This window comes from Eptatretus burgeri, chromosome 14 (assembly GCF_056783735.1).
Source record: "Eptatretus burgeri isolate ZD-2024b chromosome 14, Ebu_testis_v1, whole genome shotgun sequence".
NCBI classification, from domain to species: domain Eukaryota; kingdom Metazoa; phylum Chordata; class Myxini; order Myxiniformes; family Myxinidae; genus Eptatretus; species Eptatretus burgeri.
Window position 1 is genome coordinate 22430274 of NC_140974.1, and position 14376 is coordinate 22444649.

The 14376-nt window shown below is 50.5% G+C and overlaps 2 protein-coding genes across 5 annotated transcripts in view; one reads left to right on the forward strand and one right to left on the reverse strand.

The window, feature by feature from the left end:
- LOC147012777 (tenascin-N-like) overlaps positions 1 to 14376 on the forward strand; it is a 342994-nt gene that overhangs the window by 255491 nt on the left and 73127 nt on the right. The window lies entirely within an intron of this gene.
- The window catches only part of LOC147012779 (uncharacterized), a 66211-nt gene that overhangs the window by 2702 nt on the left and 49133 nt on the right, over positions 1 to 14376 (reverse strand). For both annotated transcript variants that reach the window (XM_085853963.1, XM_085853964.1), the window contains 2 exons: positions 2194 to 2301; positions 1235 to 1699 (listed from right to left, as the gene is read on the reverse strand). In XM_085853963.1, the coding sequence (XP_085710089.1) occupies positions 2288 to 2301 (14 nt within the window). In that variant the 3' untranslated portion in view covers positions 1235 to 1699; positions 2194 to 2287. The remainder of the gene's footprint in view (positions 1 to 1234; positions 1700 to 2193; positions 2302 to 14376) is intronic.

Genomic DNA, 14376 nt, shown 5'->3' on the forward strand with positions numbered 1-14376 from the left:
ACGAGCGACTCCACTGCGACCTCGACCGCGCTCCGGCTTCCCCTCTCTGCAGCTCCCCGACAGACTCTGAACCCCGATAGACTCCGACCTCCTCCAGACCCGTCTTGACTGCTGCTGCCACACTCCGCCGCCGCCACACCTCTCCAACTCGCCCGAGCCCAAAAAACTGACTGAATTCGCCCCGCGCTCGGCGCTTTATAGTACGGCAGGAGAACCCATATGCAAATTTCCGGATCAGGATGAGCTCGGGGGCGGAGCCACGCTCGCCCATTGGACGGAGGAAAAGTGGGCGTAAACCTCCCCTGATCCTCGAATTTGCATATATCAATTCTACTCCGACGCGCCTCGAGGCGGGGCCAAATCGCCCCGCGCTTGCTGATAGGACGGATCTGAAGTGGGCGTGTATCATTCCTGATCCGACTTCTCCTCGGAAAGGCCGCTTTTTGCACCCACGGCTCGGCGCGCGTCCCGCATGAGGCCAGGACAGCCTGACGCTTGACGTTCACAAGCGGTGCGGGAATGGCCGCAGAAGGAGAGGCGAAGGTGGTGGAGGGTCTAAAGTGGCGGTCCCTGGCCACGGTGATGCTTGGAATGGCGGTGATGCGATGGTTGCGGGATGGTGTGCTGTGAAGGTAAAGGTCGTGGCTGTTGGCGTTGTTGTTGTGAAGCGGCGTTGCGGTTGGTGGTTGTTGTGTGATGGCGGTTGAGACGTGGTTGGTTCAAAATAAAGATAGAACAGAAAAACGGCTATCTTAAAGGGTCGCAGCCCGAATGAATCACATTTATTCCCTCTAAACAACGGGTTTGGGGCTAACTACACATGTACTTACAGAGATATCTCACCTACAGGACCTGAATGGTGGTTTGCGAATTTCCTCAAACACAACAGTATATTGTTACTCGGGTGTCTTTTGGGGAGGAAGAAGGTACTTCCATCAAGGTAGTGAAGAATGATCTGATCAGCAGTTAGATGTTCTATCAAAAGGATTTTCATCCATTAAAATGCCACGTCAATTCTCTTCACAAGTCAGGTGCACAAGAGGCCGAGTAAAGTGTGTTTAACCAATAGTGGAGAGGGGATACGACAGGTGCGGTGAACACACAATATTATCATGTTTACCAAGCACATACTGAGTGGTAAATTAAGATTGAAGCAATTATATTCAAAGCAATGATTAAAACATTATAATTACTGCTAATGACAACAGAACAGCAAAACAATGCAACAACCTACCCGACTATCCGTCTGATCACCAAGCTGCACAGTGAGAAGTCTATTGCAGCCGACAAGACCAGTTTGTGTCGCTAGAAACTCCACCAAAGCAGTTTTTCCACAACCCACCGGCCCCTCAAGCAGCACAGGGCGGTGCCCGGAAACCGCTAGTGCCAAAGAGCGCATGTGGTGCACTGTGGAGGACACCATTACAAGAGGCGGGCGCAGCGAAGACAACCGAGTTTCATCAGCGGGTGCAGGCGATGCTTGAGAAAGGATGACTCCACAAACATTCACAGACGCGGTGAGTTTACTGGTGCCATCACGGGTTGGCTCATCGCTCCCATCAATTGCTGGACAATCGGCAATCTTCAGCTTCGACCGTCGCTTCTTGGAAAGCACAACACCTTCACCCGATGACTTCATTTTGACCAGGAAAGCCTCCACTCTGCATCTCAACGAGGTCTTTCTCCCGCTGAAGAATTTCTGCCAGATAAACCAAAGATTCACATCACATTTGGCCTTTCGCAATGCTTTAATGCAATTGGAAATGTTGACAATCTTACTTACAGCGAGTTCTGATGTACTGTAGTGAGACATGGGGAATGACGGTGGAAGACAAGAGATGAAGACAGAGGATAGAGCTAAGAATGATAAGATGGATGTGTGTTGTAACACTGAAAGATAAGCAGAGTAGTATGGACAAAAGAAAGAGGCTCAAAGCTAATAGTTCTGAGAAAAAGAAGACAAAGATGATTTGGATATCTGGCGAGTAAGAGAGAACATGATTCTGTCAAGAAATACACTAGTTTAGTCGGTGAGGGGAAAAGATCAAGATATGCGATCAGTGGAGACATGCAGTTGTTGGGGTTTAATGGAGGATGTTTGTGACAGGACTAGATGAAGAGGGGCAATCAGCTTACCAACCCTTGAACACGGGAAAAATTGTCATGAAACGAGTAGTTGGAGTAGTAACTTACAGCGCACGGTATTCAGCCAACTTTCCTTCACCCATGATCTTAATCAAGAGTTTGTCCTTCTCAGAATCACTCATCTTGGTCACGATGGCCAAGCTCATGGCTGCAAACCTGCACAAAACCAAAAGTGATGTCAAAAACTCAATAAGTTGGATAATTAAATTGAAATGAAATAAAGATTTTAAAAGTTCGAGAAATTTTTTTTGGAAGTTTATCGCCGTTGCCCGAGTGTCTATGACACCACCCTATCTAACACGTTACATTAGTTATTCGTGCCTGTTGTGTGGGCCCTTTTCAACATCCTTAAAAACAGTACGGTTCCTGGTTTGAATGATTTTCAGTCTTGTTTAACTGCCAGAGGCAGATCCAGAGTTTAAAAAATATATATGTATATACATATATATATCTCACTCCACTCCGCATGCGTGACCGGGGCAAATTCAAAGGCAAAGTGCTGCTAATCTGTTGGTTTGTTTTCCAATTCATGCTCCAGTTTGTGTTCAAATTATATAACATTCAATTCAAATAAAGTTGTTCCTCGATCATAAACTGACCTTTGCAAGACATACAAAGTGAACCAATTGCTTAACCCCGATTTTCACATCGCATACATGGGGTAACAACTACAGCCATGACAACAAAAGTTACGTGTTTCAAAACATCTTTTTTCAACTGTAACATCTTCATTTAGATTCACAGATAAACATGCAATTTATCTTTCCAAAGTACAACATTCGGTCTTTTGATGAAAACTATCAGCAAAGGGACGGTAAGCACGCCTAGTGTTAAAGTGCAAACAGGAGACTTTAAAAAAAAATGGATTTAACCTGTGCCTCCCACATGATCATCTATCTATAATTCCAGCAATCTCTGTGTGTGTATCTGGAGGATTCTTGGTCTTTATGGGGTGCCACCAAAACTGATGAATCTGAAGTCTGAACTATACTCTGGCACTGAGAGTGCTGTGAGATGTGGTGATACCATCTCTAACTTATTTCCAATTGTTACTAGAGTTTGTCAGGGGTGTGTACTGCTCCCCCTCCACCCCCCACCCCCACACACACTTTTCAGCGCTTTTATGGACTGGATTCTGGAGAGGACGTCGGAGAGATCAAGCTGCGGTGCATCATTTGGGAATGTCAAGATCTCTGACCTTGATTTCGCAGATGATGCAGTCATCTTTGCGGAGACTCTGGATATCCTTTTGGGGGCCCTCGGGGTGCTGAATGTGGAGTCGGAGCCGCTGGGATTAGGGGTTTTTCTGGGTCAAAACTAAGATCCAGGCTTTCAATGACATATTAGATGCTGCTCTCTTGTCTGTACCTGTTTGGGGTGAGGATGTTGAGGTCACGGAGACACTTACCATGGCAGTGATATTCATGTCTCTGCTGGCTGTGAGCCAGAGGCCAATAGACATCTGGGTCAGGCCTGGGGAGTCATGGAATCACCGGATCATGGGGTGTGGCACTGTCGTTACCTGTGCAGGATGAAAGTCCGAGCCTTCAGGTCCTTGGTGCTTCCAGGCTTGCTCTATGGATGTGACACTTGGACTCTGAACAGGGATCTGAGTCGGAGACTTAATACCTTTGGTACCAGGTCTCTTCAGAGAATACTTGGCTATCGCTGGTTGGACTTTGTGTCCAACGAGCGGCTGTTGAGAGAGACTCAAATGAGATTTGCTACCTGCATAGTCCATGAGCATCAGCTGCATGGACATGTGGCTCGTTTTCCTGGCACTGATCCTGCTCACCAGATTCTCTCAGCGAGGGAGCCTCGTAAGTGGAGGAGGCCAATGGGCCGACCACATGCCTCATGGTTGCAGCAGGTTGATCAGCATCTCAAGGAGATGGGTATGGGCCAGGCATCTGCCTGGGGGATGGCCAAAGGCCCCTGGAGTACCGGTGGAAAGTGGACGCAGTGACATGCTGTGCCGGCGCATGCTCCCATACGTGACCTGACCCCCCCCCCCCCCAGTCATAAGTTTGATCCTCCGAGAGATCTCGTCAGAAACGCCAAGAAAGCCTGCAGTGAATACAATGCCGAGAACAGTCACATGAAGAGACTCGTCCTTTAGGTCCTGGCCATGTCACTTCGATAGATCTCTGCTCATTTGGTGCTCCACGATTGTTGAAATGAGTCTACACTTAGACTTGGAATGGTAAGTAAACAATTGAGATAAGTTCTGAAAAGCCGCAAGTCCACCTCGTTAATAAACATCTATCCCGGTATTCTGGTGTATTTTGTGTCACTGACAACATTTCAAAGAATCTTTTAACCACGTTTGGTAAAAATAAATAAGTAAAATAAAAACCCGCTTTAGATTCCTACCAACCCGTTTTTTGTCACCGACAACATGACATGTATGAGGATGGTAAGGACATGAAGTGTGGGGGGGGGATATTGAGGGTGTGGGAAGGATATTTCAAAGAGCTGTTGAACCAGGAAGGAAGCAACAGCGAGTTGGAGCTCCCGTGTTATGTAAAGGGGGGCGGGGGGGGGGGAGTGGAGTTGGTGTAGTGACAGAGGAGGAGGTGCAGATGGCATTGAAAAGGATGAAGAAGGGAAGAGTGCCAGGCATTGATGAGGCGTGTACAGAAATGATAACTGCAGAGGGAAAAGTCGGAGTCAGTTGGACGAAGAGGCTGTTGAATGTATGCATGAGAGAGGGTAAAATTCTGGAGGATAGGAGTAACTGTGCCGATATGGAAGGGGAAGGGCGATGTTCAAGATCCGGGGAAGTACAGCAGCATGATGCTCCTAAATCACGTCATGAAGGTGCTGGAGATGTTTCTGGACGGGAGGATAAGGAAGAGTGGAGAGATGGACATCGAAGAAGAGCAGCAAGGGTTTACAAAGGGTAGGGGGGTGATGGATGGGATGTTTACGCTGAGACAGTTGGTGGAGAAGTTGAAGGTGCAAGGTGAGATGGAATTGGGTTTTGTGGACCTGGAGAAGGCCTCCAACACTGTCCTAAAAGATATGGTGATGATGATACTGAGATTGATGGGAGTGCCGGAAGCAGAAGTCAGGTTGGTGGAAGAAATGACACGGTTACGAAGGGAAGAGTTTTGGTTGGCTGGGGGATGTCTGAGGAGTTCAGCATGAACATCGGTTTGAAGCAGGGAAGGTGTGTCTGTCTCTGTCTCTGTCTCTCTGCCCATTCATGTTTATCATGGTGATGGGGTTGGTAAGCAAGAAGGTGAGCTTGAGGGGAAGTATATGGAGGATGCTGGATGCGGACGATCTGGCCGTCGTGGTGGAAGATGCAGGAAGTACTGGGGTTGTGGAAAGAGGGATTTGAGAAACATGGGCGGAAGAGGAATATGGAGAAGACCGAGGTGATGTTGGTTGGGCAGCAGTTGAAAATAATTGAATATCATGTTGGAGGAGAAAGAGATCAGGCAGGGAAATAGGTTTGAATAGCGAGGATGAACAGTGACCGGGGATAGTAAATCCGAAGCAGATGTGTGGAGGATTCCGGTGGGTGTGAATACATGGAGGGGGGCGAGGGAGTAATGGAAGGCAGAAGTACATCAAGAAAATTGAAAGGGAAGATTCTGATGTTTTGTGTAACACTGGCCTGCCTTTACGGTCTGGAGATGGTGGCATTGAGAGACAACAGAAGCTGAAGGTTTGCAAGAACAAACTGGGTCAGGAGGATTGCAGGAGTGAAGAGGGTGGATAGAATGAGGGAGATTGGTGTGCAGATGAGCTTGACGGAGAGATTGGTGAAATGCCGGCTGAGATGGGCCAGACACTTGATGCGGATTGGGGGACAGAGAATGGCAAAGTGAGCGGCCAGGTTGAGGGAGCAAAGTATGAGAAAAAGAAAAAAAAAAATCCGTGAGGTAGGGGTGGTTGGAGAGTGGAGAGAGTTGGCTGTGGATGGAGGGTGTAGTGTCGTGGTAGAGGTGCTCCAAGGCAGATGCGAGCGGGGGAACAGCACAACCCTGCTTTATTGCCACGAGCGAGAGCGTGAGCGTACGTTGCCCGTAACTCCACTTTATTACGTACTCGATGCACTCTACAAGCCACACGACCTACAGGCTCCACAGACCGCAACGGCTACAGCGACTACAACCACGCCTCAGGCGGCGCGCACTCCTATATCCCATGCAAGCACGTGACCACTCCAAAACCACTCCTCCACCACGCTCCCCACATCATGCCCTGCCCCCGCAGGCCCACTACACCACACTCCTCCCTCCTAAAACTATGATTATAAAATGACCATCATCATAATAAGCATAACCAGCACAGAATACCATGACATAAAAGCAGAGAGGTACAAAAACGATAATAACCAAAAAGCATAGGCACATCACACCATATAGCGTGTCGCTGTGAGCGAGTCGAACTGCAATGGTCAGGTTCCGAAGACCGAGTTGCACGACGAACCCACAAAAACCCTGACCGCGTTACAGATATCAAGAAGCAAGGCGGGAAGCACAGCATCACTACGCAGCAGAAGCGCCCCCAGGCGGCTCTTGCTTACACGCCCTCCGGCATCATTGTGCTGCGCCAGCGCAAACCCGTCTGACCTTGGGCGGTGACGCTGAACAGCGCCGTCGGCTCGTTGCACCAACAACCCCATAACAAACCCACACATTACAATCAGCCAAGATTCCAACGTACGTCCAAACGGCATTGGCGAGAACAGAGAGTTGCGCCCCAGGCGCCAGGCACGTCTGACCTTGTCGAAACCAGGGGTGGGGGTAATGCTGAACAGCGAACCAGCCCCGGCTCTGAGTCGATCTCTGAGACCCACGCGGCAATTAGTCGGCAGCAATCCCATACAAAACCACACATCACATTCACTCATGCCATAAAGCAACAAGAACATCGTCTGCGCAGTTGCAAACTTCCCTTTTCGTGCAGCGAGTTCTCCCAAAATAATCCCCACATATGACAGGGTAACGAACCATGGGCTGCCCTCGCAGCTGAAGGCCAGTAAAACCTCTTTATTTGCCACGATCGCCCCCAAAGCCTTCATATCACATCGGTCATATCGAACATCCCATCGATTGATCCCAGCCAAACATATTCTCCCACAGGAACTGTCGGCATTTATTTTCAACAACTCGGTGTTTGCAGCTAAATCTTGTGTCCTAAACCCATCACTATCTCTACCCACTTTACCCAGTCGCACCCAACTGTCCCTGGACTCTGTATCCTTTTCTCCTGACAAGGTGGAGAGCTTGCTTTCAAACCTCGAGTCAGATTCTGCAACCGGTCCAGACGGCATCAGCCCACGTGTCCCCAAAGCCTGCTCTTCTGCTCTTGCTCACCCTCTCTCTGTTCTATTCACCTTCTCATTTGCCCAAGGTCATCTGCCATCTGCTTGGAAATCTGCTAACATCACTGCCCTGCATAAAAAAGGTGCAAAAACAGATCCCGATAACTACAGACCAATCAGCCTTCTCCCAATCATCAGCAAGGTGATGGAATCCATCATCGCTTCAGATATGAAATCCTTCCTCTTCTCCAATGGCTTGATTTCCAATCATCAATTTGGTTTCAGACCAGGTCACTCTACCCTGGATATGCTGCTTCTGCTCTCCCATCAATGGATGGAGGTCCTCAATGCCAGACAGGAAATCCGAGCCGTATCCCTGGACATATCACGTGCTTTTGACACAGTCTGGCACCCTGCCCTACTCACCAAACTCTCTTCCCATGGTATTCAAGGCCATCTCCACTCATGGCTCGCAGACTTCCTCTCCTGTCGCAGTCAACGTGTGGCCCTAAATGGAGTTCTTTCATCCCCTCTTCCTGTGCAGGCTGGAGTTTCTCAAGGTAGCGTTCTGGGCCCTGTTCTTTTTCTGGTTTTCATCAATGATCTCTCGGACTCTCTGGAAAATCCTCTATTTCTCTTTGCCGACGACTCCACCCTCTGCCGTACCATCTGTCATCCCTCAGACCGGCAAGCAGCAGCTTCTTCGCTCACTGCAGATCTGGATAAAATCACAAACTGGTCCAACACGTGGAACATGTCTTTCAATCCAGACATATCTCACACTCTCACTATGTCTCTTCGAAAGGACCGTTTACAAAACCCCCCCATCCACTTTCTCAACAATCCTCTGGAAGAAGTCTTTTCTTTCAAGCTTCTGGGTCTCACTATCTGCCATGACCTTTCCTGGGAATGTCACATTTCCAACCTCGCCTCAAAAGCCAGTCGCCGACTGGGAATCCTCCGTCGTGCTAAGTCCTTCCTCAGCCCTCTTGAGCTCCTGACCACTTACAAAGCTTTTGTCCGTAGCCTGATGGAGTACTGCTCTCCCCTCTGGGCTGGTGCTCCTGCCTCCCACCTTTCTCGGCTTCATGCTGTCGAAACCAGGGCATTTAAGATCATCGGCATCTCCCGCAATGAAGCTGAGTCTTTGGGCCTCTCACTCAATCACCGCAGGTTGGTCGGTGGTCTTTCTGTCTTCTACCGACTCCTCTCCAGCCTTGCCCCCCCTGCTCTCTCTGCGATTTGTCCCCACCACATTTCCACAGGGCGCTCAAGGTCCGCCAACAACCCCCTTCTGGTAAAACTACCAAAATCACGAATCACTGCTCATCTTCACTCTTTCATTCCTCTTTTTTCCCGCCTTTGGAATAAACTTCCTCACTCTATTCTTTCCCATTCTTCCCTCCAGGCTTTCAAAACAGCTGTTCACCACCACCTCTTATCTTCCCCCATCCAAATCCTCGATCTTTTCTACCCCCGATAATCCACCCAAGCCCACTTCCTTCATTTCTCCTGCTTTCCTTCCTGAAAGTCCCTGAAATGTCCATCTTCTCTTCGCCATGTTCCCCGTCCCATCCCCATCCCTCTCCCTTCCACAGTTCACCTAATGTGTCTGTTCCCCACTGTTTTGTCCCTTCCACTCCCGCCCCTCTTGTCTCATGCCTCCTTGCTGTGAGTTGTGTGTTAGCTCTCATACGAGCCTCGACCAAGGTATACAAAAAAACAAAACAAAAAAAAAAAAACGCTAAACTGCATCACTCGAGCAATGAAAATCAAATATGCAACGAACAGCAACCCATGAATCACATCACGTGTCCGTCTCTCGGTTGTCGTCGCGACGTAGCGATGACCTGCTTGGCGTCGACGGTCGCGATCCGCGAACTTCTTGAACGTGACTGGCTCGCTCCAATTCCCGCTGAAATCACCTGAACGACACGGGCGTGCATTGCATCATGAGCGCAGCCGAAGCGCGAGAGCTCCTCGCAGCTGGCATGGCTCCCGTTGCTCCAGAACCATACATCATTGTCGCAGGAAGCAATGAACGGCCGCTCCCGTTGCATCGTTGCGGCTCCTGCCGCCAGAACCTCGCCCTCGGGTCTCGAGGGAGGCACCGGAGCACCTGGAGGTACGAACTGGAGATCCAGCCCGAGGTGCGCCAAGCAGTCCAGGCCCAAAAGGGCGGGCCCCTCCCCTCGTACCACAAACACCGAGAGTAGGGCGCTTCGACCCCGGCAGACCACCGAGACGTCTGCCACCGCAAGCGGTGCAATCGCTTTGCCAGTGTACGTGCACAGCGACAAGGCAGTCTTGACCAGGCGAACACCGCGAAGACCACGAGCCGCCCGCTCGCCCATGACCGACACTGCGGCCCCGGTGTCAACTTGATATAGGATCGGCTCGCCATTCACCTCAACCTCCACTGTGATTGGTCTTGTCACCTCCGGACCAATCGAAAACAGACTCAACATTGGTTGCATCTCCTGCTCCGGGCCGCCGGAATCGCTATGCCCTGCCTGCAGGCCGCTTCCCAGGTCGCTGGGGTCGTCCCGCACCTCGCCATCCAAGACCTTAACGGCGGCCCCCGCCATCCGACACACACGCTTCAAATGTCCCACCTTGTGACAATACAAACACACGGTGTTCTTATATGGGCACACCTGTCGCAGGTGCGGACCACCACAGCCCCAGCACCCCTGGAAGTCCATTTCGCTTCCGGTGCGGCCGCGCTGCGGCACGCGCCCCCGGCTCGCACCGCCAGACGCGCGCGCGACCTGGGGCACCTGGGTCATCGCGTGGACCCCGGGGTCAGCCGACATGCCCCAGCCGGAACTACCCATCACGTCCTGGCCGGCGATGGCGCGGACATCCGTGAGCGTCTGCTCGACAGCTGAAGCAGTCCCGACCACTGAGTCGAATGTAACGTCGACACCGCGCATCCGCAGAATGGCTGCCACCATCTTCGCATCTTGCAGCCCCGAAATAAAACGATCTCTGAGTCGCGCTGGACGCTCCTACGCCGTAAACTTGCAAGCCATGGCCGAATGCTTCACCCGTGCCACAAAATCTGCAACGCGCTCCTCCGCACCCTTTGCGAGGTGATCGAACTGGTATCGAGCGAGCTGCAATGACTTCTCCGGCGACATGTGTGCCTTCATCTTCTCCACAATATCCTGAAACGACAGCCCGTCATCACTGGGCTTATCTGACGCTACCAAATCACTCAGCAGCCAATAATGCTCCGTTGATAGCGAGGCGAGCAAGATCGACTTGCGTTTGCCTTCATCGCCCACATCATTCGCGTGGAAATAGCAGCCCAACTGTTCAGAAAACAATTCGAAGTAGTCTCCAATGAAGACGGGCACGCGTCCGTGCGCCGTGCTCCGACCTTCTGCCATGCTCGAGCCGGCCGTGACGGCGAGACGCCTGGCCCCGAAGCCTGTGCATGCGGCGCGCGAAACCTGCGATGCACTCCTCGGGGACCCCGTCCGGTGTAGACCTCGAACCACGCGGGATGCGCCGAGTTACTCGCTGCCGCGATCCAATAACCCAACCACTCTGCACACGCCGATCCGAACAGACTCGTCGCCAAATGTAGTGTTGTGGTAGAGGTGCTCCAAGGCAGACGCGAGCGGGGGAACAGCACAACCCTGCTTTATTGCCACGAGCGAGAGTGTGAGCGTACGTTGCCCGTAACTCCACTTTATTACGTACTCGATGCACTCTACAAGCCACACGACCTACAGGCTCCACAGACCGCAACGGCTACAGCGACTACAACCACGCCTCAGGCGGCGCGCACTCCTATATCCCGTGCAAGCAGGTGACCACTCCAAAACCACTCATCAGAGACAGAGACAGACAGACAGGTAACCTTGTGTGGTGGTGACAAGCCTTTCCTTTCTTGTATCCACACTGATAGTAGATACTTGGGAGTGTGTTGCCTTGGTACCCAGGTACCCAGGGGTTTGGGTACACAGGGGTTTGTGCATCGTCGGCGTCTCTCCCTGTACATCATTATCGTACGTGCACGTTCCGTCGTCCCATTCCTGCGCACGTCGGACGCTTCTGGTCCCAACGTAAGTACACTTGAACACAAAGTAATGTCTATCAGGTACAGACACATCTTCGTCTTCAGATGTCGGATCAGACGCTCCTGCGGTTGGGACATGGACACGGAGGAAAAGAGCACTCGGAGTCATTGAGTGAGCACTTTGGAATTTTCCTGTTCACAGAGACATGAAGAGGACAATATGCTCTCACTTCTGTAATCTACAAAGTACTTACGATGTGTTTCGATCATCACAAGCCAAAAACCAAATAAATACAAGACAATTCATGTAATAAGTATTTTAATGAATGTTTTTTTATACTTGCACTCGTTAAATACACAAGGAGGTGCAACATCAAATTTGGCAGGGGGACATTTGGTCCATCACGCCTGCGCTGTCGACGCCACGTTCATTAAATCCAACACGACGACGACAGAGTCCATTCTGGAGCACGTGATTCATTCGGCACTCTCACCTCCCTTGTAGGTGTGCACGCTCGGATCTGACGTGTCTAACCTGGGTTCGAATTGCGATCGAGCTCCAAACTGCCGTCCTGGTGTCTCGCAGGGCAGGCGAGGCGTCGATGTGTGTGTGCGCCGTCCCTCGGATGGATGGACGGACGTTAAACTGGGCGTTACAGACGTTAGTCGGTGGATGTTAAAGATCCCATGATGTCCTTCATCGAGTTAACCGCGGCAATCTGAACAAATGACAACTTCCTGCTTTAACTTACAACAGGGGGCACGGCATCGGCGGCAACAGCCACGCCCTCAGCCAATGATACGACTCGCAGCCATGCTGTGCATACAACAGAAGAAGAAGAAGAAGAAGAAGAAGAAGAAGAAGAAGAAGAAGAAGAAGAAGAAGAAGAAGAAGAAGAAGAAGAAGAAGAGGACCTGTATCAGGTATGCTGTGCCACCATCGGTTTCCCCCACTGGAGGTAAACGAGGAGCACGTCACGGCGACTGTGTGGAACAGGTTTAAATGTCGGAGAGTCCCAAACTCTGGCTTTGTGCTTCCACGAGGAGCAGCTGCGTGAAATGACAGAGTTGAAATCTTTAATGAATCCTTTGAGATGACAGGGAGGGAGGGGATAGTGAGGAGATGAGTGAAGTGATGGAATCAGACAGGGAGGGAGGGGACAGTGTGAGGGGACAGTGTGAGGAGATGAGTGGTGATAACGTGAGGGAGGGAGGGGACAGTGTGAGGGGACAGTGTGAGGGGACAGTGAGGAGATGAGTGAAGTGATGACATCAGACAGGGAGGGAGGGGACAGTGTGAGGGGACAGTGAGGAGATGAGTGAAGTGATGACATCAGACAGGGAGGGAGGGGACAGTGTGAGGGGACAGTGTGAGGGGACAGTGAGGAGATGAGTGAAGTGATGACATCAGACAGGGAGGGAGGGGACAGTGTGAGGGGACAGTGTGAGGGGACAGTGTGGAGATGAGTGAAGTGATGACATCAGACAGGGAGGGAGGGGACAGTGTGAGGAGATGAATGAAGTGATGACGTCAGACAGGGAGGGAGGGGACAGTGTGAGGAGATGAATGAAGTGATGACGTCAGACAGGGTGGGAGGGGACAGTGTGAGGAGATGAATGAAGTGATGACGTCAGACAGGGAGGCAGGGGACAGTGTGAGGAGATGAATGAAGTGATGACGTCAGACAGGGAGGGATGGGACAGTGTGAGGAGATGAATGAAGTGATGACGTCAGACAGGGTGGGAGGGGACAATGTGAGGAGATGAATGCAGAGATGCCAACTTTTGGAAATCAGAATTAGGGAGGATTTTTAACCGACACCAAATAATGTGCGCTAAAGCGCACATCTCGAGCGCGGAGCGCTCGACCCTTGCGGCGGGGTCCAGGGCCCGCCTTAGGGCCCTGAAAGCTCTGGGTTTCTAGACGCTCTCTAGTGCCCTCTGAGCCCTATTTTGGAGCATTTAACATGTTAAGAATTCCCACTTTTGAACAAAAAAGGGAAAATTGTGCACTTTTTAATGTTACGTGTATGTTAATATTACTAAGTTAGGGGACAATCAAAGATTAACAAAAGCACAAAAGAAGCAATATTTTTCTTACCTTACTGGCTGGTACTACTGCTGCTTGCTTTTTCCATGGCAGCTTTGCTGAGTGACAGCTGTGTGGCTCTTTTAGCCCTTCTGATTATGTCTTTGCTGTATTCTCTGGTAGCAAGGGGTGCTATGAGCTAGTTTTTCAATTAAGAGAGTTTCCAGGGCTTTGACACTCAAATTGGGACGAAATTCAGTATGATTCTTCCGTACAAGACTGAGTGCCCGCTCACATGATGCGTTCGAATGAGGAATGACCAAGATTCCCTTCATCACTTTGCTCAAATTAGGATACTTCTTGGCACCAGTGCAGGGATCTGTGAGCTGTGAAATCCAATGCCACTGCTCATCCACTCTCACTGTCTCAGTAGCAATTGTAGCTATGGAGGCGTCTGCCTGGTAGTGAGCGAATTCACTCTCAAGACTGTCTATGTCACTATCACCGCCACTGAACAGACAGGGGAATTTCTTGATGAAAACTCCACACAGTCAAACCCCACTTCTTGGTGTAGCTTAACATCCAGCACCTGAGCATGCTTGGCTAATTCATCATCTAGCGGCCAGGTTTTGAATATGTAATTGCAGGCTTTCACATAATATGAGCGAACTGCACTGAAGAAACCTTGGATGTCTGACTCACTCAGAGTGAAGGTGGATTTCTTGAGACTCCTTTGTTCCCTTATATACAGTTTGGCATCGTTCCCAATCATGAGGTCCTCATCATTCTTCTGATGATTTCTGTCAGAGAAGGGTACATTTACCAGAGCAACCGATGACACCGATGGTTTCAAAAACCGTACGAAGATATCTTTCAGAAGACCATTCAATT